The sequence below is a fragment of the Leptodactylus fuscus genome, chromosome 1, assembly GCF_031893055.1.
Source record: "Leptodactylus fuscus isolate aLepFus1 chromosome 1, aLepFus1.hap2, whole genome shotgun sequence".
NCBI classification, from domain to species: domain Eukaryota; kingdom Metazoa; phylum Chordata; class Amphibia; order Anura; family Leptodactylidae; genus Leptodactylus; species Leptodactylus fuscus.
In genome coordinates this window covers 13,040,361-13,066,479 of record NC_134265.1, presented here as the reverse complement: position 1 = coordinate 13,066,479, position 26,119 = coordinate 13,040,361, and the positions used below count along the sequence as shown (strand labels likewise).

The window sequence follows — 26,119 nt, the reverse complement described above, 5'->3', positions numbered from 1 at the left end:
ATCTCATCTTCTTGTTAAGTACTATTGTTAACAAATACAGGAAAACTGTCATTATTTATTATTGCAAAAATTTTAGCTAACTCTTGCAGTGCTTTATAGTCTAGTACCGGCCAGGTGACCCTTTTATGGATATTTCTCATTTCTTTTTTTAATTTTCTTCAACTAGATTTCTTTAAAAATAAAAAAAATACTGGGTAGGAATTGTCACTGAACACTATTATATATGCAGTGAAATAAAAATACTGGGGAAAAAAACAGGGCATGGGTTAAGAAACACTTGTGCAACTACTATCCCATTCACCTGTGCAAGTGCTAACAATAAAAATGACGGCAACAGCAACATTACTTTTGTAATAGCCAGTAGCTGCAAGGTTGTTGTACTTCCTGAGAATAAAGTTTTTGAAAACGGTGTCACCACAAATCTGAAAATATTTGAAACTGGTTAACCCCTTGCTGACATCAGCCATACTGTTACATACAGTATATATGATACTGCAAAATTATGTTCAACCAATAATCCAAAAAGATTTACAGAAATCATTTACCTTAAACCATTGAGAGGAAATAAATATACGGTACTTGTTTAATATCCAATGTATAAACCATGTACAGATAGCAAAGAAGACCCAATTACGCTTACATCACCATGCAAAAACATTAGCCAGATATGGTAAAGGAAGTACTGACCTTTGTTGGAAGAATTGTGAGATGACGGGGACATGGTCTATATATGGTGGGACTGTGAAAGGTCAAACAAATTTTGGCTTTCAAATTAACTTATTTTCAGTCCGTTGCTCTAATTTGGCATGGGATCAGAGCAACAGACTGTAAAACTAATTTTAAAAAACCTATTAAAAAAAATTTGTAACACTTTTTTCCATGTAAAAAAATAAAACTGAAAAAGAGACTCATGACTTGGCCATATGAGGGCCGTGTTTTTGCGTGATGAGATGCATTTTGTAATAATGCCATTTTTGGGTGCCTAAGACTCATTGGCACAATAGACTGTGGGGCATAATAGAGGTTACAGGGGCCACAGTAGACCCTTCAAGCCCCACAGTTGCACACCCATGATCTACTATTATACTCAGGGGTCTTTTCAGACCCCCCCAAGTATAATAATTGGAGCCCCAGGGGAGGTGAGAGAACATAATTATCAATTTTACTCACCTCTCTGGGATCCGATGTTAATCCTAGCAGGCTTCGGACCTGTATGATAATGTCCCAGACGTCACGTGGACTGGGATATTATCATATAGGCCCAAATCCTGTGCTAGCAGTACCATACAGGTCCAAAGTCTGTGCTAGCAGTAACAGTCTGTTACCATACGGGCCCAATGCCTGTGCTAGCAGTAACAGCCTATTACTACTAGCACATGTTTCGGCCCGAATATAATAATAGCTGTAGTGGGATCGCGGCCTGGGCCTGCTCACTGCCGCCTGCCGTGGCCTAAAGTAGAAGGGGATCCGGAGGCGGCAGTGTGCAAGCCCGGGGAGGTAGGTAAATAGGCCTCTTAGTGCTGGTGATACTCCAGTAGGTAGAGGCATATTATATAACAAAAAAAGGTTATTTTAGTTACCGACTTCACCGATGCTGCTGCCTCCTCTTCACCTGGCAGTAAGTCGTCTGTGTCTCAGCGCAGGCGGTGTGATGTCGTCGCCTTCGCTGAGACCCAGAGGTCTAAACCAGCGAAGGAGAGGGGCCGCTCGGGTTGTTGTAAGAGCGCCCTTCTCCTGCACTAGTTTAGGGGAAAAAAGTTTTTAAAAAAATCGCCATGGCTGCCTCCCCTCCGGGACACCTCCTGAGGCTGTCGTCTCACCTAGCCTCATTAAAGGTGTGGGGCTGCGCCACTTTATTATGGCTCATGTCGCCAAGGGGTAAAAGGTTTCAGCCCTGCTTTCCTTTCTTTCCTCAAGGCTATACAGGTAAAGTTTACAAACATTTACATCAGAAATCATAACAGAAATCTATACCAACTCATACACAGCAAAAATCTTATTATGTGGTACAAGATCTACCTGAAAATTCACCAAATTTACCCTTGCTGTGAATGAAACTGCAGAGGAAGTCAGCGCCATCTTGTAAATTGTCAGCTCAGTATCTTTGGTCTCCTCCTCACCTATGGAGGGTTTTTTCTTAATCTTCAGCAGACACCGCTCCATATACATGTCCTGTACCAGCCTAATTTTGTCTCCCTGGTGTAGGACGCTCGTTCTATATTACAGGTTAGTGGAGGAGAAGAGTCTGATACTGAGGAGGAATGTGCCATGTATCTTCACATACTAGCGACTGAACCGGAAGCCCCCCTTATACTTCCTACTAATCCCATTTATTACATGGGATCTTGTGAGGTTTTTACATTGTCTCATCTTCTCTCCATTCAGGTTCCTACAATATAGAATCCTCTCAGTATCTTCTATATAACAGAATATTCCTGATTGATCCATCAAGGATGGAAAGAGACAGGAAGAAGATGGCGGAAAGTCTATTAAATCTCACGCTAGAGATCATCTACCAGCTTACTGGAGAGGTGAGAGATTCTGATGATGTCATCATGACATCATTCTTATCTATAGTAATAACAGATGATATGACTGGAGAGGTGATGGACTCTGGACATGTATGTAGTGAGATTTATTAATGTGTCTCCCCATAACCAGGATTACACAGTAGTGAAGAAGACCTCTAGTGGGCGCTGTCAGGCTCCTGTGTATGAAGGATATGGAGGAACTATGAGCCCATTCCCAGGGCCTCCACCTCACCCCCTGATACAGGAGGAGATCAATGGACAGAAGATCCTAGAACTCACCAACAAGATGCTGGAGCTGCTGACTGGAGAGGTGACACTGCTGGGAATGCTGGGACATTATACAGTACCTGGAGGGGTCGGGGTGATGACTGTATCATTGTGTTGTCAGGTTCCTATAAGGTGTCAGGATGTCGCTGTCTATTTCTCCATGGAGGAGTGGGAGTATTTAGAAGGACACAAGGATCTGTACAAGGAGGTGATGATGGAGGACCACCAGCCCCTCACATCAGCAGGTAATAGACATGACTATATACACATGGACTTCCTTTATTTGTATGTACAGAATGAATTCAGTCCCTGTCTGTGTTTCCTACAGGTAGATCCAGTAAGAGGACAACACCGGAGAGATGTCCCAGTCCTCTTCTTCCACAGGATGATCAGGTAGATGGAGATATTCCCTATGATGTGTAGACGGGCTGTGAAGTCCTTGTGGTCAGTCTTGGGTTATCCAGCAGTATTAGATGTTTTATACTTGTGTAATGAGAGGTGGAGATGGAGGATAAAGCTGACCATAGACATTACATGTTGTCTGGATCTTCTCACAATCTTCTGGCTATGGAGACTGCTGGTTGGAATAAGGAACCATCAGGTTGGATTTCTACCGATCTGATCCTTTATTTCCCCAGAGACAAAAAACCCCGGATGTATCTGGTAGATTCTGATCTCCACTGACAACCTAAAGCAGGTCCAGCCATGCCGAGTATACCTGTGTATGAGGGTCTTGAGGTTGTTATTGAGCCGCTATCTAATATCTATGTCCAGCTTCTACATCTGCAACCTTTTAGCTCAGGTAATTCCTGCTGTATCCCTATAAACTCCCCCTGTTTTCTGACCTTTATATTTGTTTCACAGCTTTTGAAACAAGAAAAATACCTTGATGATATTGATGTTGTAGCCATAAGAATAAAAAAAGAAGATCCCTATGTGAGTGGTGATGAGGAGTGTGAGGAGGACATTCCTACAGGGAACCGCCCAGGTGAGGAGTCACCAGTGAATAAAGCAGATATTTGCTTAGAATTTTGTGTCCTGTTAGATTTTTTAGTTGTACAGCCCAGTAAGGATCCATGCCATATACATTCTTAAAGACCTGTATCCTAGTACACTGAGGCTAAGCTACATTACTGGCAAAGATGCTATCAACATTTGTTCACAACAATAACACTGGCTTTATGTCTAATAAATCAGTATCTTATCATTTGCATTGTCTATTTTTTTAATAGGACACTATGAAATATCACAGTATATACATTGTCTTTACCATGAGAGATTATATATTATGATTGTTAGAAATTAATATAAATGCAGAGAAATAATATGCACAGTAAATGTCAATTACATTACACAGGTTTGTATAGAACACTTACCATGCCTCTAGAGAACAGACTCCATATTATCTTTGTGTTTACATAGAGAGATAACAGACCAAGCCTTTATTAGTAACTGCAATAAGTTGATCTGATTGTCTTGACTGCAGAGCTGTAGATAACAGTGCGAGCACTCCGCTCCCCCCAGAGACTCATGTTACGCTCACCTACACAGGAGCGTGTCTCGAGCCATGGACGCGGCAAGATAGGGCATCTCGCTACTTTTTTTCCGCTACTAGCTAGCAGGAAAAAAGCGAGCGGCTCCCATTGAAGTCAATGAGAGCCAATTTTGCAGGCGGATTTTGATGCTGATTCCGCGTCAAAATCCGCCTACAAAAAAACTCTGTGTGAACATACCATTATTTGGCCTTTATGAGTAGATGTGTATATTATTATTATTATTATTATCATTATTATTATTCGTATATGCATTTTGGAAAAAAAAAATTAAATTAAAATACCTAAATAAAAATTCAAGTCACCCGCCTTTCCCTAAATCGCAAAAAAAAAAAAAAATCAATAAACAAAAAACACATTATCCATCCTTAGGCCTACTAATACCTAAGTAACAAATATATTTGAAAATATTTTTGCCATGTGATCAATGCCTTAGAAGGGAAAAGAAAAATAATGACCGAAATGCAGTTTTTTCCCCGATTTCGCCTCCCCCAAACAATTAAATAAACAGAAATCAAAACTTCAGACATTCCCCAAAATGATACAAAAAAAAATGTACAAATGGCCCCACAAAAATAGGACAACTTACAAAAGTTCCAGGATTCTAACTATGGTGACTCCAAGAAAAGTTTTTATTTTTCAATGTTTTTGATTTAAAAAAAAAAAAAAAAAGTTAAATCATAACAAAAACTAGTAGAAAGAAGAAAAAAATGGGGGCACTCACCCTTGGCACTTTTTTTCCTTTAAAATCAAATCCTTTATTCGATTTTCATAAAAACAGCTTGGGAGAGAACAAACACATCAAGGCGCAAAATAGAAAAAGGCGACAGCCGTTTCGCGCAGACAGCGCTTTTTCAAGCCATATCGATGTACATCGAGGTACATCGATATAGCTTGAAAAAGCGCTGTCTGCGCGAAACGGCTGTCGCCTTTTTCTATTTTGCGCCTTGATGTGTTTGTTCTCTCCCAAGCTGTTTTTATGAAAATCGAATAAAGGATTTGATTTTAAAGGAAAAAAAGTGCCAAGGGTGAGTGCCCCCATTTTTTTCTTCTTTCTACGAATTTATCTATACTGCTATTGGATGTGGGCACCCCTTAAGAAAGGCAGAACAATCGCATACACTTCCTTCATAGAAGTTTAAGCGGCTACAACCTTTTTCAAATTAAAAATTATTGAGGTTATATATGCAGTGCCACCTATTTTTCTTCTTATACTAGCATAACAAAAACTATCTAAATGTGGCATCACTTTAATCTTTGCGACACGCAGAATTTAGATCACATTATTTTGGCTGTCAAGGGAATACTATAAAAACAAAACCTGTAAAAATAGTGCGCATTGTATGGGCTATTAAATAGTATCATTATGAAATTCAATTTGTCCTGCAAAGAATAAGCTCTCACACAACTCTGTGAAGTGAAAAATAAAAATTCTAAGGCTTTTGGGGGTATAAAAACCAAAAAATGAGAAGTGATTAAAAGCAATCCATGTCCAGCTGTAAACATTTGTTCCTTTTGGTAATTCTGTCCATGGACATGTACCCACGTTTGAGAATTATCAGCTGTCTATTGATAGGATGGAGCGGTCATCAGTCCCCTGGAGCTGTGGGCACCATCTGTGCACCTTCTTATTGAGTTCTTTTTGGAAAAAGAGAAATCAATCTAGATGCAGAAATGGCAATTTTCTTTGCTGAATTTACTTTATATAGATTGAGTAAGAGACATAGCAGGGACAGGCACCCATATTGATGATGGCAGCCAGAACTATATTCATGTATCCAATTATTAGTGCGGTTTTCTTGTAACCAAAGTCAGAAGCATAACGTCTTGTTCTTTGATACTGTATATATGGTATCCACTCCTAGAGTCATCTGAAAGTAGAAATTACCTGCTAATATGACCTTACACTTATCCCCAAAGCCATGGCTCCCTCATACATGACCATACTGCTCCTCCCCCTATAGTAAAGTACGTCTAGGTGTTAGGGAGTGCATGAGACGGACACCACCTAGTAGCACTGACTCACAGGATCCTTTACGATCTTACACAGAGCATTTCACTAGATAAGAGTAGTGACCGGCACACCGCAACATGGACCGATGAAGATGCTGGCCTCACCACACAAGTGGGAAACTGGAGGGGAACAGACTGGTGGCCGAACATCATGATCTACTGGCCCATGCTCTGAGGTCTACTGTTAGGTTGTCATCTGTTTAACCACCAATATTTTGATTAATAATTGCATTTTACTACATGACTTAAATGGCTGAAAATGTATTTATAAAAATGTTAAAAAATATTAATATTACTTTTAATGTTCTATTTTCTAAAGATAGTAAAATCCGTTTTCTTCTTGTCAGGTGACTGTATGAGAAGCTCAGAGGGACATCTTATATCTAGAGATTATAAAGCAGAGGATCATCGTATCAAACATGATCCATGTGAAGAATATGGAATTACCCCTGATATACCCTCAGACCTTCAGAAGATTCCCCTATCATCTGATTATATTGGACAGGTTCTATCTACCGATTTATCACAGACAGTTGAGGGAAATAAAGATTACGAAAGGAGTGATGTACATCAGAGAATTCACACAGGAGAGAAGCCATATTCATGTTCAGAATGTGAGAAATGTTTTACTCACAAATCAGGTCTTGTTAAACATCAGAGAAGTCATACAGGAGAGAAGCCATTTTCATGTTTAGAATGTGGGAAGTGTTTTACTCTGAAATCAGGTCTTGTTAGACATAAGGTAATTCACACAGGGGCAAAACCATTTTCATGTTCAGAATGTGGGAAATGTTTCACAGATAAGTCAAATCTTATTAGACATCAAAGATTTCACACCGGAGAGAAGTCATTTCCATGTTCAGAATGTGGTAAATATTTTACATCTAAATCAAATCTTGCCACACATCAAAGAATTCACACAGGGGAGAAGCCATATTCATGCTCAGAATGTGGGAAATGTTGTACATCAAAATCAAATCTTGTTACTCATCAATTAATACACACAGGAGAGAGACCATTTTCATGTTCAGAATGTGACAAAAATTTTAAACATAAAGCAAATCTTTTACAACATCAAAGATTTCACACAGGAGAGAAGCCATATTCATGTTCAGAATCTGGAAAATATACATCCAAATCAAATCTTGTTGCACATCAAATACTTCACACAGGAGAGAAGCCATATCCATGTTCAGAATGTGGCAAACATTTTAAACATAAATCAAATCTTGTTACACATCAAAGAATTCACACAGGAGAAAAGACATTTTCATGCTCAGAATGTGGGAAATGTTGTACATCTAAATCAAATCTTGCTAAACATCTGAGAATTCACACAGGAGAGAGACCGTTTCCATGTTCAGAATGTGGGAAATGTTTTACTCTGAAATCGCATCTTGTTGAACATCGAAAAATTCATACAGGGGAGAAGCCATTTTCATGTTCAGAATGTGGGGAAAAATTTGCTTATAAAACAAGTCTTGTTGACCATCAAAAGATTCACACAGGAGAGCGGCCATATTCCTGTTCAGAATGTGGGAAGTGTTTTATAAATAAAGGAACTCTTGTTAAACATCAAAAAACTCACACAGGGGAGAAACCATATGCATGTTCAGAATGTGGGAAATGCTTTAGTCGGAAATCAAGTCTTGTTGATCACCAAAAAACTCACACAGGGGATAAGCCATATTCATGCCCAGTATGTGGGAAATGTTTTATAAAACCATCCCTCCTAATAAAACATCAGACAACTCACACAGGAGAGAGGCCATTTTCATGTTCAGAATGTGGGAAATGTTTTATAACTAAAGCAACTCTTGTTTATCATCAAAACACTCACACAAGGGAAAAGTCATTTTCATGTTCAGAATGTGGGAAATGTTTTATTCGGAAAGCACATTTTCTTATACATCAAAAAACTCACACAGGGGAGAAGCCATATTCATGTTCAGAATGTGGAAAATGTTTTACTCAGAAAGCAAGTCTTGTTGATCATCAAAGAACTCACACGGGGGAGAAGCCATATTCATGTACAGAATGTGGGAAATGTTTTGCTCGGAAGTCAATTCTTTTTATACACAAAAAAACTCACACAGGAGAGAAGCCATATTCATGTTCAGAATGTGGGAAATGTTTTACTCGAAAAACAACTCTTCTTGATCATCAAAAGATTCACATAGGATAGAAGCCATATTCCCACCCAGAATGTGAAAAATGTTTTACTTGAAAAACAAGTCTTCTTAACTATCAAGAGAGTCACACAGGAGAGAAGCCGTATTCATGCCTAGAATGTGGAAAATATGTTACCTTTATATCAGAATTTATTACACATCAGATAATTGAAAAGATGAAAGAATCCATTTTCATGTACATGTTTTCAATTATTTTAATTGCACATCAAACAACTTGTGCAATAAAAACATTTTCATATCTAGATTTCTACCTATAGTCACATCTTAAATATGTTGTCCCATGAAAAATATAGCATTTTTTATATCCTGTGCCAAAATCTAAGATGATTTGCAATTTAGTAAACAGTGTAACATGCAAATGATTAAAAACCATTTTATAGTACCCCATGCTGTTTGTTTTTCTTTTGCTCAGGGCAGGGTTATGTGTTTGGGGGGGGGGGGGGACAGTTAAGGTTTGGGGTTAGCTGTCTTCAGAGCAACGACCAATGTAAAAACATTCTCCTATCAGCAAGGAGCCGACTCCTGTAGTTCTGTGGAAAAGTCTGGCATATGTAAAAGAAATTGGACAACACACTGACCATTTATTAGTCAATGGTCTTTCACTGACATAGAGATGCTGAGAAAACCCCCTAAGGCTGCATTCACACGGAGTAAACGCTGGCGTTTTTTGTGTGTTTTTTGCACATAGCGCCGCGTTTACGCCGCGTAGCGTCGCGTTAACGCCGCGTATACGCCGCGTTAACGCCGCGCTATTTAGCGGTGGCGTTGCCCGGCGTTAACGCGGCGTATACGCGGCGTTAACGCGACGCTACGCGGCGTAAACGCGGCGCTATGTGCAAAAAACACACAAAAAACGCCAGCGTTTACTCCGTGTGAATGCAGCCTAACACTGTAGTTTGATCAGGTTACTCTCAGTCACATTGACAGTAGGTCACTTCAGTGGCTTTCTTTAAGTGTGACCAAGCTGCATAACTAGTGCAGGGACTTTTATGTAGCTTTAGGAGTCCCTTCACTATTGAAGGTCAGTTTTTTAATTCATTTTCATACTGCTGTTTTTGTTTTATATACTTTTACGACCTTAGTAATGTCCGTTGCCTGATTGACAGCATCCATTACTAAGGCATAAGATAAGATAAGATAAGATAATCCTTTAATAGTCCCACATTGGGGAAATTTCAGCGTGGTTTAGTGATGGCTTTTGAAAAGGCAACGATCAATCCCCCAATTACTTTTTAAACTCGTTTTATTGAGAAAGTATATAACAAATTACAGTACAAATAATACAAGACATAATAGATGGCAAAGGGTACACAATCCAAAGCAATCTTGGACTAATAAATCTTGACAAACAGAACAAGAACCAAAAACCCTGATGCAAAGTCCATATTAGTCATTGAAGGCTTGCGAAAATCATCCAGTAGAAAGTCCAAATCCAGAAAGTCGAGAGAGGTATCAATCTCCATCCAACCTGCAAAGGACGAGAGTAGAAAACAAGAGAGACAACAGAAAAACATGCACAAGGACATAAACATTACTCCAAATGCAGTAGAAGCATGGACCAGAGTCACCCCTTGAGCATCTAAGGAACAAGTGCATTCAGGGCAGAGCGAACAGAATGGTCAGTATACAGGGTCAAGGGAGAGTCGCACCACGGGCCGCAAACCTTACAAAATTTTTGAGGGCAGCCCCTGCCTTTATATACCACTTTATTATACGGGACAATGGAGTTCACCAGCTTCCACCACATGTGGAGGGAGGGGGGTCTTGGAGCCATCCATCGCAGGGCAATCGCCTTCCTGGCTAAGAAAAGCGATTCACGTAAAAAGATACCTGAGTGGTGCGGCCATACCTCTTCATCTAAAACTCCAAACAGACATATTTCAGGTAAGAGTGGAATCGGAGTGCCCAGTATATCAGATAACAGGCCTACGACCTCAGATCAGAATCCTTTAATGATCGGACACTTCCAGATCATGTGCTAAAATCAGCATATACCAGTACATCGCAAGCACCCAGGGTGTCTCAACTTTCCCATTTTGTGTAAGCGTGCAGGAGTCAGATCGCTTTGATGCAGGATGTAAACTTGTATCAGCTTATTATTAGCAGCAGGGGAAACAAACTGGGCTGACTCCAGAACATCAGAGAAACTATCGTCTGTGAGATCAGGGATAAAAGTGCGCCATCTCAGTAAAGCCGGGGTTTCCAAACTAGACATCTTAACTGGTATGAGATGGCCATACAATGTCGAAATAAGACCTTGAGGACCCTGGGAATGGAGAACCCCTATAAGAGGATATGCTGAAATGGTTACACTAGGTGAGGGGAACTGTGTAGAAATAGCATGCCTGATTTGGAGAAATCTATAGAACTGGGAACGGGGGACACCAAACTGGGCGCTTAGGGATTCAAAAGCACGGAAAGCCCCTTGGTCATAAACATCAGCTAGGGACATAACACCAAACTGCTTCCAACTCTGTGCACCCGGGAGGGCAAATAGTTCCGTCAGACCCGGATTATCCCACATCTGGGTCTCAATATGGACCTCAGTGTAAGCTGCTACTTGCTTAGCCCGCTGCCAAATCTGCAATGCCAAGACATGAATCGGCAATAAGTTACCTCTATATAAGTGGGGGTGTTCCAACACCGCCCATAAATTGGAAATATGCAGATAAGACGCTAAATGGGCCTCCGAGTCAGGTAAAGGATCCGATAACACCCAGGACCTCAGATAACGAAGCTGGCCAGCCAGGTAATATATGGATGATTATGTAGATAGTCTGTTTTCCCTTAGTCCCAACAGCGGCACAATACGGGGTATTTTCTGCCCCTGTGTGCTGGTAGGACAGGCGGAATTTTTAATTAGCCAAATCAAATACACATGGCTTGGCTCTATGAGAGGGCACAGAGACCCTCCCCCGCGTGTAAGTACAAGAGTATAATATACAGACAATTTTATTTTTTAACAATTATTGCAAAACATAGGGAGGGAAGCCTTGTGCCGCTGTTGGGACTAAGGGAAAACAGATTATCTACATAATCATCCATTCCCTGTCATCCCACCAGCGGCACAATATGGGGAGATATCAAGTAATCCCCTAGGGCGGGTTTTGTCGCTCAACTGAGCTTAACACCGCTCGCCCAAAGGCAGTGGCTTCGGTAATACACATACATATTCTGTAATGCTTAAAAAGTAGAGTCTGAAGACCAGGCAGCTGCAGCACAAATCTGTTCTAGAGGTAGAGCCTGCTTCTCGGCGGAGACAGACCTTGGGATGAAAATGAGATCCTGAGAGCCTCTTTCACCCATCTGGATATGGTGGGTTTAGAGGCTTTAAGGCTTCTTTGCCTTCCTATAAAGTTGATGAGGAGGATTTCTGACCTTCTGAAGGGGCGAGTGCACTCTAGATAGATCCTCAGACATCTAGACAGATCCAAGGTATGGAATCTGCTTTCTTTGGGTGAAGAAGGAGATGGATAAAAGACAGGCAGAGTAACCAGCTGTTCCATGTTGGAAATGAAAGGCACCTTGGGCCTAAATCCAGGAAGGTACTTGAGTTGGACCCTATCCTCGAAGAAAATGGTGTAAGGTTCTTCAGAGGAGAATGCCTGTAACTCACCTACCCTCTTGGCAGATGTTATAGCCAGTAGAAAAACCGTTTTAAAGGTGAGGAATTTCAGTTCTGTGTCTTTTAGAGGCTCAAATGGCTCTTTACATAGTGCCGACAGGAGCGTACTGAGGTCCCATTTGTGGACAGGAGCAGTGACTGCCGGTCTCAACCTCCCAGTGCCTTTTAGAAAGGTGCATATTAAAGAGTATTGAGATAAATGCCTCCCCAGAGGGACAAAGCAGCTACATGTACCTTTAGGGTAACAACAGAGAGCCCTTTGTCTAGCCCATCCTGAAGAAAATCCAGGATTACCTTGACTGAGGGATCGGAGGAGTCCACATCACGTTCCCGATATTTCCGATTCTACGGTAATTTCTGTTAGTTGATTCCCCACGGGCACATGTAAGAGTCTTCAGGACGTTGCTTGAAAGTCTGCTATTCCTTAATAGGCACTGGTCAACCTCCAGGCTGTCAGGTTGAATCCTGGCATCTCAGCAGTCCTTGGGTAACCAGGTCTGGAAGGGGGGAAGCCTCCAGTATATGCCTTGACTCATCCTCATGAGCTGGGCAAACCAAGTCCTTTTTGGCCAGAATGGGATTATGGCAATTCCCGTGAATTGGTCCTGTTTTATCTTCACAAATACCCTGTGTATGATGGGAATTGGAGGGAAGATGTATACCAGCCTGAACCTCCACGGGATGGACAGGGAATCCACTGCCAAGGGATTGTCCTCCTAGGTACAGAGAGCAGAACCTTGGCATTGAGTCAGGTTGCCATAAGATCGACCTCTGGGAGACCCCCATCTTTGGGCGATGTGTTGAAACACGTCTGGATTGAGAGACCATTCTCCTGATACGGTAATACCCCAACTCAACTGATCCGCTACTATGTTCAGGGAGCCCTTGATGCGAACAGCGGATAAGTGGGACAGGTTCTTCTCTGCCCACGTGAAGATCAAGTACACCACTCTCAGGAGGGCTGGAGACCTGGTACCTCCTTGCTTGTTGATGTATATCACTGTGGTCATGTTGTCCGACCGCACTTTGACCGCCTTCTCTTTGAGGAGAAGGGAGAAGTGACACAAGGCAAGGTACATCGCCTGGAGCTCCTTCAGGTTGGTCTTCTCCAATGTCCCTGAATAGTTCTGTCGTCCAGATGGGCTCCCCATCCCCACTGGGATGCATCCGTAGTCAGCAGGGTCCATTCTGGTGTAACCATAGACCTTTCGTCTTGAGGAGACTGGGAGAATGGCAGATTCTCTTGTGCAGTCCCCGTGGAGACCTGTTCCAGGCACTCAACAGCTCCATCTGGAGCAAACGCAAATGCCATAAAGCCCAAGGGACCGCCCTGGCCTAGGATGACATCAGGCCGATGACCCTCATGGCAGTCCGGATGGTAACACGCCGGGTTTTGAGGAGAAAACAGGCGGCTGCCTCTATCTTCAACTTCCTTAGGCCGGTGAGAGAGATCTGCATGTTCTGAGAATCCAGAATGAATCCCAGGAATTTTTTGGGGGTGGATAACACTATTTCTGATTTCTCCCAATTGATTAGCCATCCTAACTCTTGAAGGAAGGATATGGCAATCTGAAGATGACGTTGAAGAACTGAAATAGACTGCGCTTTTATGAGCCAGTCGTCCAAATAGGGAACTATGAACAGGCCTTTTAATCTGAGGGCGGTGGCGACGGGGGCGACCACCTTGGTGAAGACATAGGGGGCTGAAGAGATGCCAAAAGGGAGTGTGGTGAACTGGAAGTGCTCTCTGTGGTCAGACATCTGGATGGCGATCCTTAGATATCTTCTGAGTGGAATATAGATAGGGACGTGTAAATAGGTGTCCTTCAGATTCAGGGTTATCATTACCTCGTCCTGTTGAAGGAAGGTTGTTACGGAGTCTACCGATTGCATTATGTAATTATTTTTTTTTACATTAACCCCTTCCCGACATCTGCCATAATAGTATGGCGCATGTCGTGTGTGTAACTACGGCGACTGCCCGGGAGCTGTTAAAGGCTACCGGCCGGTCTGCAGACTCTTTCTTTTGCAGGCTGGTCTATGCAGCCTGCAAAAGAAAGGAGGATTTTTTGCAATGCATTAGCATTGTAATGCATTGCATTAGTGATCAGACCCCCTGGGGTTCAAGACCCCTAGAGGATCTAATAAATGCAAAAAAAAGTTAAAAAAAATAGAAAAAAATATAAAAAGTATTAAAAATTCAAATCACCCCCCTTTCCCTAGAACACATATAAAAGTAGTTAAAAACTGTGACACACATACATGTTAGGTATCCCTGTGTCCGAAATCGCCCGCTCTACAAATCTATAAAAATATGTTTCCTGTACAGTAAACGCTGTAGCAGGAAAAATAGTCAAAAGTGCCAAACCGCCGTATTTTCACGGTTTTGATTCTGATAAAAATTTCAATAAAAAGTGATCAAAGCAATAACATTTCCCCAAAATGATAGAACTAAAAAGTACATCCGGCCCCGCAAAAAAAGACGCCCTATGCATCCCTGTACACGGACGTATAAAAAAGTTACGGCTGTCAGAATATGGCGACTTTTATAAAAAAATTTTTTAACACAGTTTTGGATTTTTTTTTAAGGGGTCAAAATGTAAATGAAACCATATAGATTTGGTATCACTGGAATCGTACTGAAACACAGAATATAGGGGACATGTCATTTTGGCTGCACAGTGAACGCCGTAAAACCAAAGCCCATAAGAATTTCACAGAAATGCTTTTTTTCTTCAAATCCACCCCATTCTGAATTTTTTTCCAGCTACCCAGTACATTCTACAGAACGAAAGATTGTGAATGACAATCTGTTTTCCCTTAGCCCAAACAGCAGCACAACTGGGGGTAATCCTGCCCCTATGAGCTGTTAGGACAGGTGGAATATTTAATTACCTAACAGCAATCAACCCCTATAAGAGGTCAGAGGACCAACTCCCCTTTGTGTTAGTAGCAAGTAAAAGGTTTTAGACATCTATTTAACAGGAGTAATATGACATAGTACAAACAAATAGTACAAATACAGCATAGGGAGGGAGCCTTGTGCTGCTGTTTGGGCTAAGGGAAAACAGATTGTCATTCACAATCTTTCGTTCCCCCTACGCCCAACAGCAGCACAACTGGGGATTTAGCAAGTATCGCTTTACCCTAGGGCGGGTGATCCTGGCAAGCTGATGCCAATACTGAATGTCCAAATGCTGTGGACTCCCTTGTTCGCCACTCAAGTCTATAATGTTTGGCGAAAGTTAGCTGAGAAATCCAAGAAGCCGCTGCACATATCTGTTCCAAGGAAAGAAAACGTCTCTCGGCCCACGATGTCGCCACTGCTCGGGTGGCATGGGCACGGATAAGGTCTGGTACTGGGAGGTCCTGAGCACGTAGGGAGCAGATAATGGCTTCTCTAATCCATCTTGATAGAGTTGGTTTGGATGCTTTGGTCCCCTTGGTGTGGCCAAACACATTGATCAGCAAATTCTCTGACTTCCGAAAGGACGCAGTCCGCTCAAGATAAATCTGCAACGCTCTCACCAAGTCCAACTTGTTTATCCTTTCTTCCCACTCAGAGGTGGGAGAGGGGAAAAACGCTGGTAAGATGATTGCCTGGTTAATATTCTGAGGTGTGGGTACCTTTTTGCACTCTGTCTGGAAAGAAGGTTATAAATGGCTCAGAAGCCGCTAGGGCTTGTAGCTCACCGACCCTCTTGGCGGAGGTTATTGCCAACAGGAAAGTTATCTTGTATGCTAGGTACTTCAAATCCACTTCAGATAGGGGCTCGAAGGGGGGCGCCCAGAGCCCCTGCAGAACTGCGGCCAGGTCCCAGCTCGGGACCGGAGACTGCACCTGAGGACGAAGTCTACTAGCCCCTCTTAGAAATTGCTTAATCAGAGGATCTAGTGCTAGACGGGTCTCCAGGAGTGCGGACAGAGCTGAGACTTGGACTTTCAAGGTAGCAGGTGCTAGCCCCTTCTCCAGGCCGTCTTGTAGGAACTCCAAGACTGCATTCCTATCAGGGTCGCGCTGGTTACTCGAACACCAGTTCTGAAAGATTCGGGCGACCCTCCGGTAGCTCTGGTTAGTTGACTCCGCTCTTGAGTGCGCCAAAGTTCTTAGCACTCCCTGGGATAATCCTCTTTTGCCAGCTAAAGGCTGGCTGACCTCCAGGCAGTGAGGTTGCATCTGTTCAGGCCTTGATAGGGCCGACTGTTCCGGATTACCAGAGTTTACACTGGTGGAAGCCTCCAGGTGTTCCTCCGTCTCATGAGAGTGAGGACGGTGAACCATGCCCTTTCTATCCAGAATGGCGAGCTCCTTGCCAAGCTCTGGTTCTGCCTGCGTTTTGTCAATACCTTCCGAATCCTCAGTTGATGAGGGTAGACGCACTTCCGTCTGAACCTCCCTGGTATTGACAGGGCATACAGCGCCGGAGGATTCTCTTCCCGAACTGGGGAGCAACGTTCCTCTATTGCGGTGCCGTTTGAGGTGGCCATCAGATCCAGCTCGGGGAGACCTCATCCTTTGGTAGGATAGTGGAGAGCACCCTGGTCGGGGGATGACCTGGCTAAGGTTATCCGCATTCTGGTGAGTCAGTCCCGCAGACTGTAACCTGGAATTTGAACTTCTGGCAGCTGGGAGATTCATAGATCCGAATAGATGAGGATCCTGGCGTCTGGTAACGTGGAGAAGGCTCTCATCCTCCGTCCGGAATGACCGTAATCGGCTGTGATCAGGCTGTCCGTCCTGGTCCTTTACTCCCGAAACTGTGGAGTCCACGTCAGAAGCTTCACTTGAGCTCTGGTAATCTCTCGCCAGCTGGGTAAGCGCGTTCTCTTCAGGTAACGCCAGGTGCTCTGTACCAGGGTCTCCCCCAGATGAGCTCCCCTGGACAGGGAGGCATCTGTGGTCAACAGGGTCTAGGTAAACCTGACCGAGGACCTGCCATCGCGAAGATGGGTCTGCCGGGCTAATCATGGCCGGGCACTGATGGTTCACTGGATAGGCTTTTTTAGTCCCTAGGGACAGCGATTCCGGACTCGCAGCTTCTTGACATAGAGAAGGTGCCTCCAGGTAGGAGAGTCCCTGGTGAATCCCCGGAACTGGATTCGATTATGATGGAATCGTAAAAAATCCTAATGGGTCTTCCTTGATCCTGGCTCAGAGAAGCCCTCTGTCCCATTAAAGGGCTCCCCAGCCTTACTAGGGGGCTGGGGGAAGACCCATGGATACTACTCCCCTGGAAATAGGGGGGGCTGAAGTTCTGCCGTCTGGGAGGGTGGAAACTTGAGGACAAGGTTTTCCATCTGGGTGTTCGTCCCTTTGATCTAAGGTCCTGGGCCGAGCTATGAGAGATCCCATATCTGCCGGCTCCTGCAGTATCCAGACGTCCGCGATGCCGCCGCACTCACGCTTCAGCGGGGGACCCGGACCGGAGCAGGGGGAGAGACCTCATCAGGACCACGCAGCAAGGTAAAAACTTAGGGGGGGAGAGGGGACCCCTGTAAGAGGCCAGAGCACCTCTCCCCCATCCACCTGTCCTGTCCCACAGGACAGAAAAAAACACAAAGGGGAGTTGGTCCTCTGACCTCAACCTCAGGGGTTGATTGCTGTTAGGTAATTAAATATTCCACCTGTCCTAACAGCTCATAGGGGCAGGATTACCCCAGTTGTGCTGCTGTTGGGCGTAGGGGGAATAATTAATGGTGGTATCATGAAGAAAAATTTGTCCCGCAAAAATTAAGACCTCGTATGGCTCTGGAAGCGGAGAAATAAAAAAGTTATGGGGTTTAGAAGGAGGGGAGTCAAAAACGAAAATCAAAAAATGCCATCGGTGGGAAGGGGTTAATTATTTCATCAGATATTTATTCGTTTTAATGCCTCATTAGATGGGATCTCCTCTTGTTTGTGGTATGTTCTAATAATTTCACTGTGTTTAATCATTTTTGCATAAAAATAACTCACGTTCAATATTCTGTTGTAAAGTTTATTACGCTTACTTATATAGCGTCATCATATTCCGCAGCGCTTTACAGACATTGACAGTCACTGTCCCAAGGACATCCATTGAGATAGTCAGGACCTATAAGTACCTAGGCGTGCTCCTCAATAATAAACTAGACTGGGCTGATCACCTGGAGGCGCTGCACAGAAAGGGTCACAGCAGACTCTACCTGCTCAGGAGGCTGAGGGCCTTCGGTGTCCAGGGGCCACTTCTTAGAGCCTTTTTCAACTCTGTAGTTGCTTCATCCATCTTTTTCGGTGTGGCCTGCTGGGGGAGCAGTATAGCATCCAGGGACAGAAATAGACTTGACAGGCTGATCAGGAGGGCCGGCTCTGTCCTGGGGAGCCCCCTGGACCCAGTACAGGTGGTGGGTGACAGAAGGATACTGTCTGTGGCGACCTCCATGCGGGAGAACAAATCCCACCCTATGTATGGGACCCTGATGGGACTTGGCAGCACTGTAAGTGACCGTCTGCTTCGCCCCAAGTGTGAGAAGGAGCTATCGCAGGTCCTTCCTTCCAACCGTGACCAGGCTGTATAATCTACATCAGACCAAGAGAAGACTCCGCACAGAGAACTAATGATTATGAAGTCTTCCTTCTTTCTCTTCTGTTCCTTAGCTGCTATGGACTCCTAGTATATCTTCTCTTCTCAGCATATGTGTGTCTACGTCTGTAATATATTACTGTGTATTATCCTGTATCTGTATTACTAGGCTGCTGTAACATACTGAGTATCCGCACTGTGGGACTATTAAAGGATTATCTCATATAGGGCTCACAATCTACATTCCCTATCAGTATGTCTTTGGTGTGTGGGAGGAAACTGGAGTACCCAGAGGAAACCCATGCAAATACGGGGAGAACATACAAACTCCTTGCAGATGTTGTCCCTGGCAGGATTTGAACCTAGGACTCCAGTGCTGCAAGGCTGCAGTGCTAACCACTGAGCCACCATTACAATTTAAAAGAAATCCAATGTTTTATTCATAGAAGGAAAAACAGAGATGTGTGAATTGGCCGGTAATGGTTCGTCCCAAATATTCCAAATTGTTAGTCTTTAATGAAACCGAAGAAAGATGGAGATACGTCTTGGGTGAACTAAAATGGCTGTCGCATTATATTCGGAGGTCTCTCTTAGGGCTCCTAGTAACCTATTTATAAAACATAGTGCAGAATACACTTAGGGCTCCTAAGGGTATGTTCACAAGGCGGAAACCAAATTCCACATGCGCATCAGTATTCCGTCGCGGCATCCCGCTCCATGGCCTAAACAGGAGCATGTCTCGAGGCGCGGATGCCGCAGCTGACTCAGCCACGGAATCCACGGCAAGATAGGTCATGTCGCTTCTGTTACCTAGCGGAAAAAAAAGTGAAGGCTCTCATTGAAGTCAATGGGAGCCATTTTTGCAGGCAGAGTGTTCTATACTATGTTACATAGATTGGTTACTACGAGCCCTGAGAGTATTCTACACTATTACATGATGTTTTATTACATAGGAAACCTTGAATCAGCCCACTACGGTGCAGAATATTTCACCGCCATGAAGATGATTACGGAGCAAGTGACCCGTCCTAACGAAACAAATCGTTCATGTAATTAGAATACATAAATGTATAGCACAACACACTATACAATACTCTTCATGTATAATGGAGTTGTAAGGAGTCCCCAGATACTCCAAGCTTGTAAGCCACAGAAGACCAAACAATATTGGACTTAGTCATAACACACCATTGCCAGTGCTGAATATAGGTGATTGAGCTAACATGGTAAGGTTAGGGGGGAACCTTCCCAAACCTTTGTCCTGCATCCCCTTTTTATTACCCATCTACACTTTTGCTTTGGCCAACGTATAGAGTCCAACGGGCACTACATACACGTCACACACAGACAGCTCCACTACATACACATCACACACAGACAACTCCGCTACATAAACGTCACACACAAACAGCTCCGCTACATACACGTCACACACAGACAACTCCGCTACATAAACGTCACACACAAAACAGCTCCGCTACATACACGTCACACACAGACAACTCCGCTACATAAACGTCACACACAGACGGCTCCGCTACATACACGTCACACACAGACGGCTCCGCTACATATACGTCACACACAAACAGCTCCGCTACATACACGTCACACACAGACGGCTCTGTTACATACATGTCACACACAGACGGCTCCGCTACATACATGTCACACACAGACGGCTCCGCTACATACATGTCACACACAGACGGCTCCTCTACATACACATCACACACAGACAACTTCACTACATACATGTCACACACAGACAGCTCCGCTACATACACGTCACACACAGACGGCTCTGCTACATACACGTCACACACAGACGGCTCTGCTACATACACGTCACACACAGACAGCTCCACTACATACACGTCACACACAGACAACTCCTCTACATACATGTCACACACAGACAGCTCCGCTACATACATGTCACACACAGACGGCTCTGCTACATACACGTCACACACAGACAGCTCCGCTACATACACTTCACACACAGACGGCTCCGCTACATACATGTCACACACAGACGGCTCCGCTACATACACGTCACACACAGACAGCTCCGCTAAATACACATCACACACAGACAACTCCGCTACATACACGTCACACAGACAGCTCCGCTACATACACGTCACACACAGACAGCTCCGCTACATACATGTCACACACAGACGGCTACGCTACATACACGTCACACACAGACAGCTCCGCTACATACACGTCACACACAGAGGGCTCCACTACATACACGTCACACACATATGGCTCCGCTACATACACGTCACACACAGTTCTGCTACATACACGTCACACAGACAGCTCTGCTACATACACGTCACACACAAACAGCTCCGCTACATACACGTCACACAGACAGCTCCGCTACATACACGTCACACAGACAGCTTCGCTACATACACGTCACACAGACAGCTCCGTTACATACACGTTACACACAGACAGCTCCCCTACACACACGTCACACACAGATGGATCTGCTACATACACGTCACACACACAGGCGGCTCCGCTACATACACGTCACACACAGATGGATCCGCTACATACACATCACACACACAGGCGGCTCCGCTACATACACATCACACACAGACGGCCCCGCTACATACACGTCACACACAGACGGCTCCGCTACATACACATCACACACAAACAGCTCTGCTACGTACACGTCACACACAGACAGCTCTGCTACATACAGGTCACACACAGACAGCTCCACTACTTACATGTCTAATCTACTAAAGGCTAAATCCAATGGTGACTTCTCTCTTCTTATTCTTCTGGACCTCTCTGCAGCTTTTGACACTGTTGACCATCAACTCCTCCTTACTATGCTCCGCTCAGTCGGCCTCAATGACACTGCGCTCTCCTGGTTCTCCTCTTATCTCTCAGACCGCACCTTCAGTGTATCATTCGCGGGCTCTGTTTCCTCCCCTCTTTCCCTTGCTGTTGGGGTTCCTCAGGGCTCGGTCCTCGGCCCCCTGCTCTTTTCTCTCTACACAGCCCCCATTGGACAAACCATCGCCAGATTTGGCTTCAGGTACCATCTTTATGCTGATGACACCCAATTATACACATCTTCCCGTGACATCACCCCTGCACTCATACAGAACACCAGTGACTGTCTCTCTGCTGTCTCTAATATCATGTCCTCGCTCTATCTGAAACTAAATCTCTCTAAGACTGAACTACTACTGTTTCCACCATCTAACAGATCTGTCCCTGATATATCCATTGCAGTCTCAGGCCTTACTATAACTCCTAGGCAGCATGCCCGCTGCCTCCGGGTCATATTTGACGCAGACCTTTCCTTCACCCCTCATATTGAATCACTCGCACGTTCATGTCACCTCCACCTCAAAAACATCTCCAGAATACGCCCTTTCCTTACCAGAGATACACTAAAGACTTGTCTCTCTGATTCATTCTCACCTTGACCCCTGTAACTCCTTACTAATCGGTCTTCCCCTCACTAAACTCTCCCCTCTACAATCTATTCTGAATGCAGCGGCCAGGCTCATCTATCAGGGTAGACGCTACAGCGATGCCTCCGGTCTGTGCCAGTCACTACATTGGCTGCCTATTCAATATAGAATAAAATATAAAGTTATCCCCCTCCCCACAAGGCTCTCCATAATGCCACACCTCCATACATTTCTTCCCTCATCTCTGTCTACCGCCCAACCCGTGTTCTCCGCTCACTCAATGATCTAACACTTACATCCTCTATTATCAGAACCTCCCACGCTCGTGTACAAGACTTCTCCAGAGCTGCACCACTTCTCTGGAATGCTCTATCCCGGACAATAAGATTAACTCCCAACTTCTACAGTTTCAAACGCAAACTAAAGACGCATCTTTTCAGACAAGCCTATCACAATTCCTAATGCACAAAATTGTCTGAACACTGTATAAGCAATGCCGCCCCTGCTACCTCTTGTGTCACCCCCTCTACCTCATAGATTGTAAGCTCTTTTGAGCAGGGCCCTCAGTCCCATTGTGTGAAATGACGTTCTTTGTTATGTATGTCTGTATCTGAACCCTATAAATTGTACAGTGCTGCGGAATATGTTGGCGCTATATAAATAAAATGTATTATTATTATTATTACATGTCACACACAGACAGCTCCCCTACACACACGTCACACACAGACAGCTCTGCTACATACAGGTCACACACAGACAGCTCCACTACTTACATGTCACACACAGACAGCTCCCCTACACACACGTCACACACAGATGGATCCGCTACATACACGTCACACACACAGGCGGCTCCGCTACATACACGTCACACACAGACGGCCCCGCTACATACACGTCACACACAGACGGCTCCGCTACATACACATCACACACAAACAGCTCTGCTACGTACACGTCACACACAGACAGCTCTGCTACATACAGGTCACACACAGACAGCTCCACTACTTACATGTCACACACTCAGCTCTGCTACATACACGTCACACACAGACAGCTCCACATCATAAACATCACACAAAGACAGCTCTGCTACATACTTGTCACACACAGACAGTTCTGCTACATACACGTCACACACAGACAGCTCTGCTACATACAGGTCACACACAGACGGCTCCGCTACATACACGTCACACACAGACAGCTCCGCTATATACACGTCACATACAGACAGCAACGCTACATACACGTCACACACATATGGCTCCGATACATAAACGTCACACACAGACAGCTCCACAACATAAACGTCACACAAAGACAGCTCTGCTACATACATGTCACACACAGACAGCTCTGCTACATACACATCACACACAGACGGCTCGCTCCACTACATATACGTCACACACAGACAGTTCCACTACATACAAGTCACACACAGACAGCTCCAATACATACACATCACACACAGACTTTCATATATCTGGTAGAGAGCTGTAACATCTGGTAATGTGACTCCCTGACTCCTCCCATAAATGTGGCTGATCACATGACTATGACATTAACACAGGTCCTGTAACCATGGTTTCTATACAGGAAGCAGGAGCTATGTAAGCTGAAGAGAGAAGATTTGGGTGTGCAGGGTAAGGCGGGAGGGCTGTACATAGACTTTATATGGGGGGGGACTGATGTATATAACATAGGACTGTATATTGGGGGACTGGTGTATTTTACATGGGACTGTATATAGGAGGACTGGTGTATTTTACATGGGACTGTATATAGGGGGACTGGTGTATTTTACATGGGACTGTATATCGGGGGGACTGGTGTATTTTAAATGGGACTGTATATCGGGGGACTGATTTATTTTACATGGGACTCTATATCGGGGGACTGATGTATTTTACAACAAAAACTGCAACTAAAAACCTGCTTTATCTCATCTTTGGGCACATGTAGTGAGCTGCAGCCCAAAAAATGCTGCAGAATAGATCACAACAGAAACCCATTACATTTTTATTGCAGTGTTTTCCAAAGGAAAATCTCTGAGAACCTTTTGCGTCTATTATATCAATACTTAATCTTGCCGCACTTCCCTCAGAATAATTGACATGTTGTGATTTACAATATTAGCAGCATTTCTGTAATCGTAGCTTTTCCGTTCTGGATTTTATTCTGCAATGTGTGGATTGGATGGGACAGAATCTGATCCACTATACAAGTAATGTAAATTAAACCATAACATTTTCACCACACCAAGCTTTAGAGAGGTTTTTTCTTTATTATGGATGTTTTAATCTGTGTGTAGTCTCCGATGAATAGAGCGGCTATGGAGACAGGTTGAGACAGTGTAAAGATGATTTATTACTATGGCTCAGGTTGTCCTATAACTAGTGTGTCCTCATCTACATGTAACGTCTCCTCTTATTATCTCCAATGGTTGTATTTTATTGACATGGAATATTCTGGATTTATTATATTGTCTCTACAATATGGAATCCTCTCAGCTGATCTCTCCTATGTAAGAAAATCTTCCAAACTGACCCATCAACGATGGAAAGTCTATTAAATCTCACCCTAGAGATCATCTACCAGCTTACTGGAGAGGTGAGAGATTCTGATGATGTCATCATTACATCATTCTTATCTATAGTAATAACAGATGATATGACTGGAGAGGTGATGGACTCTGGACATGTATTGAGTGATATTTACTAATGTGTCTCCCCATAACCAGGATTACACAGTAGTGAAGAAGACCTCTAGTGGGCGCTGTCAGGCTCCTGAGTATGAAGGATATGGAGGAACCCTGAGCCCAATCCCAGACACTCCACCTCACCCCCTGATACAGGAGGTGATCAATGGACAGAAGATCCTAGAACTCACTAACAAGATGCTGGAGCTGCTGACTGGAGAGGTGACACTGCTGGGAATGCTGGGACATTATACAGTAACTGGAGGGGTCAGGGGGATGACTGTATCATTGTGTTGTCAGGTTCCCATAAAGTGTCAGGATGTCGCTATCTATTTCTCCATGGAGGAGTGGGAGTATTTAGAAGGACACAAGGATCTGTACAAGGAGGTGATGATGGAGGACCACCAGTCCCTCACATCAGCAGGTAATAGACACGACTATATACACATGGACTTCCATTATTTGTATGTACAGAATGAATTCAGTCCCTGTCTGTGTTTCCTACAGGTATATCCAGTAAGAGGACAACACCGGAGAGATGTCCCAGTCCTCTTCTTCCACAGGATGATCAGGTAGATGGAGATATTCCCTATGATGTGTAGACGGGCGGTGAAGTCCTTGTGGTCAGTCTTGGGTTATCCAGCAGTATTAGATGGTTTATACTTGTGTAATGAGAGGTGGAGATGGAGGATAAAGCTGACCATAGACATTACAGGTTGTCTGGATCTTATCACAATCTTCTGGTTATGGAGACTCCCGGTTGGAATAATGAACCATCAGGTTGGATTTCTACCGATCTGATCATTTATTTCCCCTGAGACAAACAACCCCGGATGTATCTGGTAGAATCTGAGCTCCTGCACTGACACAACCTGAAGCAGGTCTAGCCATTCCGAGTATACATGTGTATGAGGGTCTTGGGGTTCTCATTGAGCCATCACCTAATATCTATGTCCAGGTTCTCAGATAATTCCTGGTGTATATTCAATAACTTCTCCTCCTGTTTTCTGTATATTTGTTTCACAGATATCAAATCAAGATATAGCTCTGGACAATATTAATGTTATAGACGTAAAGATAAAAGAAGAAGATCCCTATGTGAGTGGTGATGAGGAGTGTGAGGAGGACATTCCTACAGGGAACCACCCAGGTGAGGAGTCACCACTGAATATACCACAGAACAGTCACAGATTCTCCTCATTCTCTGACTACTATAGTTCTG

General features: G+C 44.0%; 1 protein-coding gene and 1 pseudogene across 1 annotated transcript in view; one reads left to right on the top strand and one right to left on the bottom strand.

The window, feature by feature from the left end:
* The window catches only part of LOC142191103 (uncharacterized), a 602,426-nt pseudogene that overhangs the window by 361,944 nt on the left and 214,363 nt on the right, over positions 1-26,119 (bottom strand).
* The window catches only part of LOC142188968 (uncharacterized), a 72,602-nt gene that overhangs the window by 43,400 nt on the left and 3,083 nt on the right, over positions 1-26,119 (top strand). The window contains 7 exon segments of the mRNA XM_075262083.1: positions 3,663-3,786; positions 6,712-8,551; positions 8,600-8,731; positions 9,909-10,101; positions 11,125-11,305; positions 17,506-17,645; positions 25,924-26,047. Of these exon segments, the coding sequence (XP_075118184.1) occupies positions 3,663-3,786; positions 6,712-8,551; positions 8,600-8,731; positions 9,909-10,101; positions 11,125-11,305; positions 17,506-17,645; positions 25,924-26,047 (2,734 nt within the window).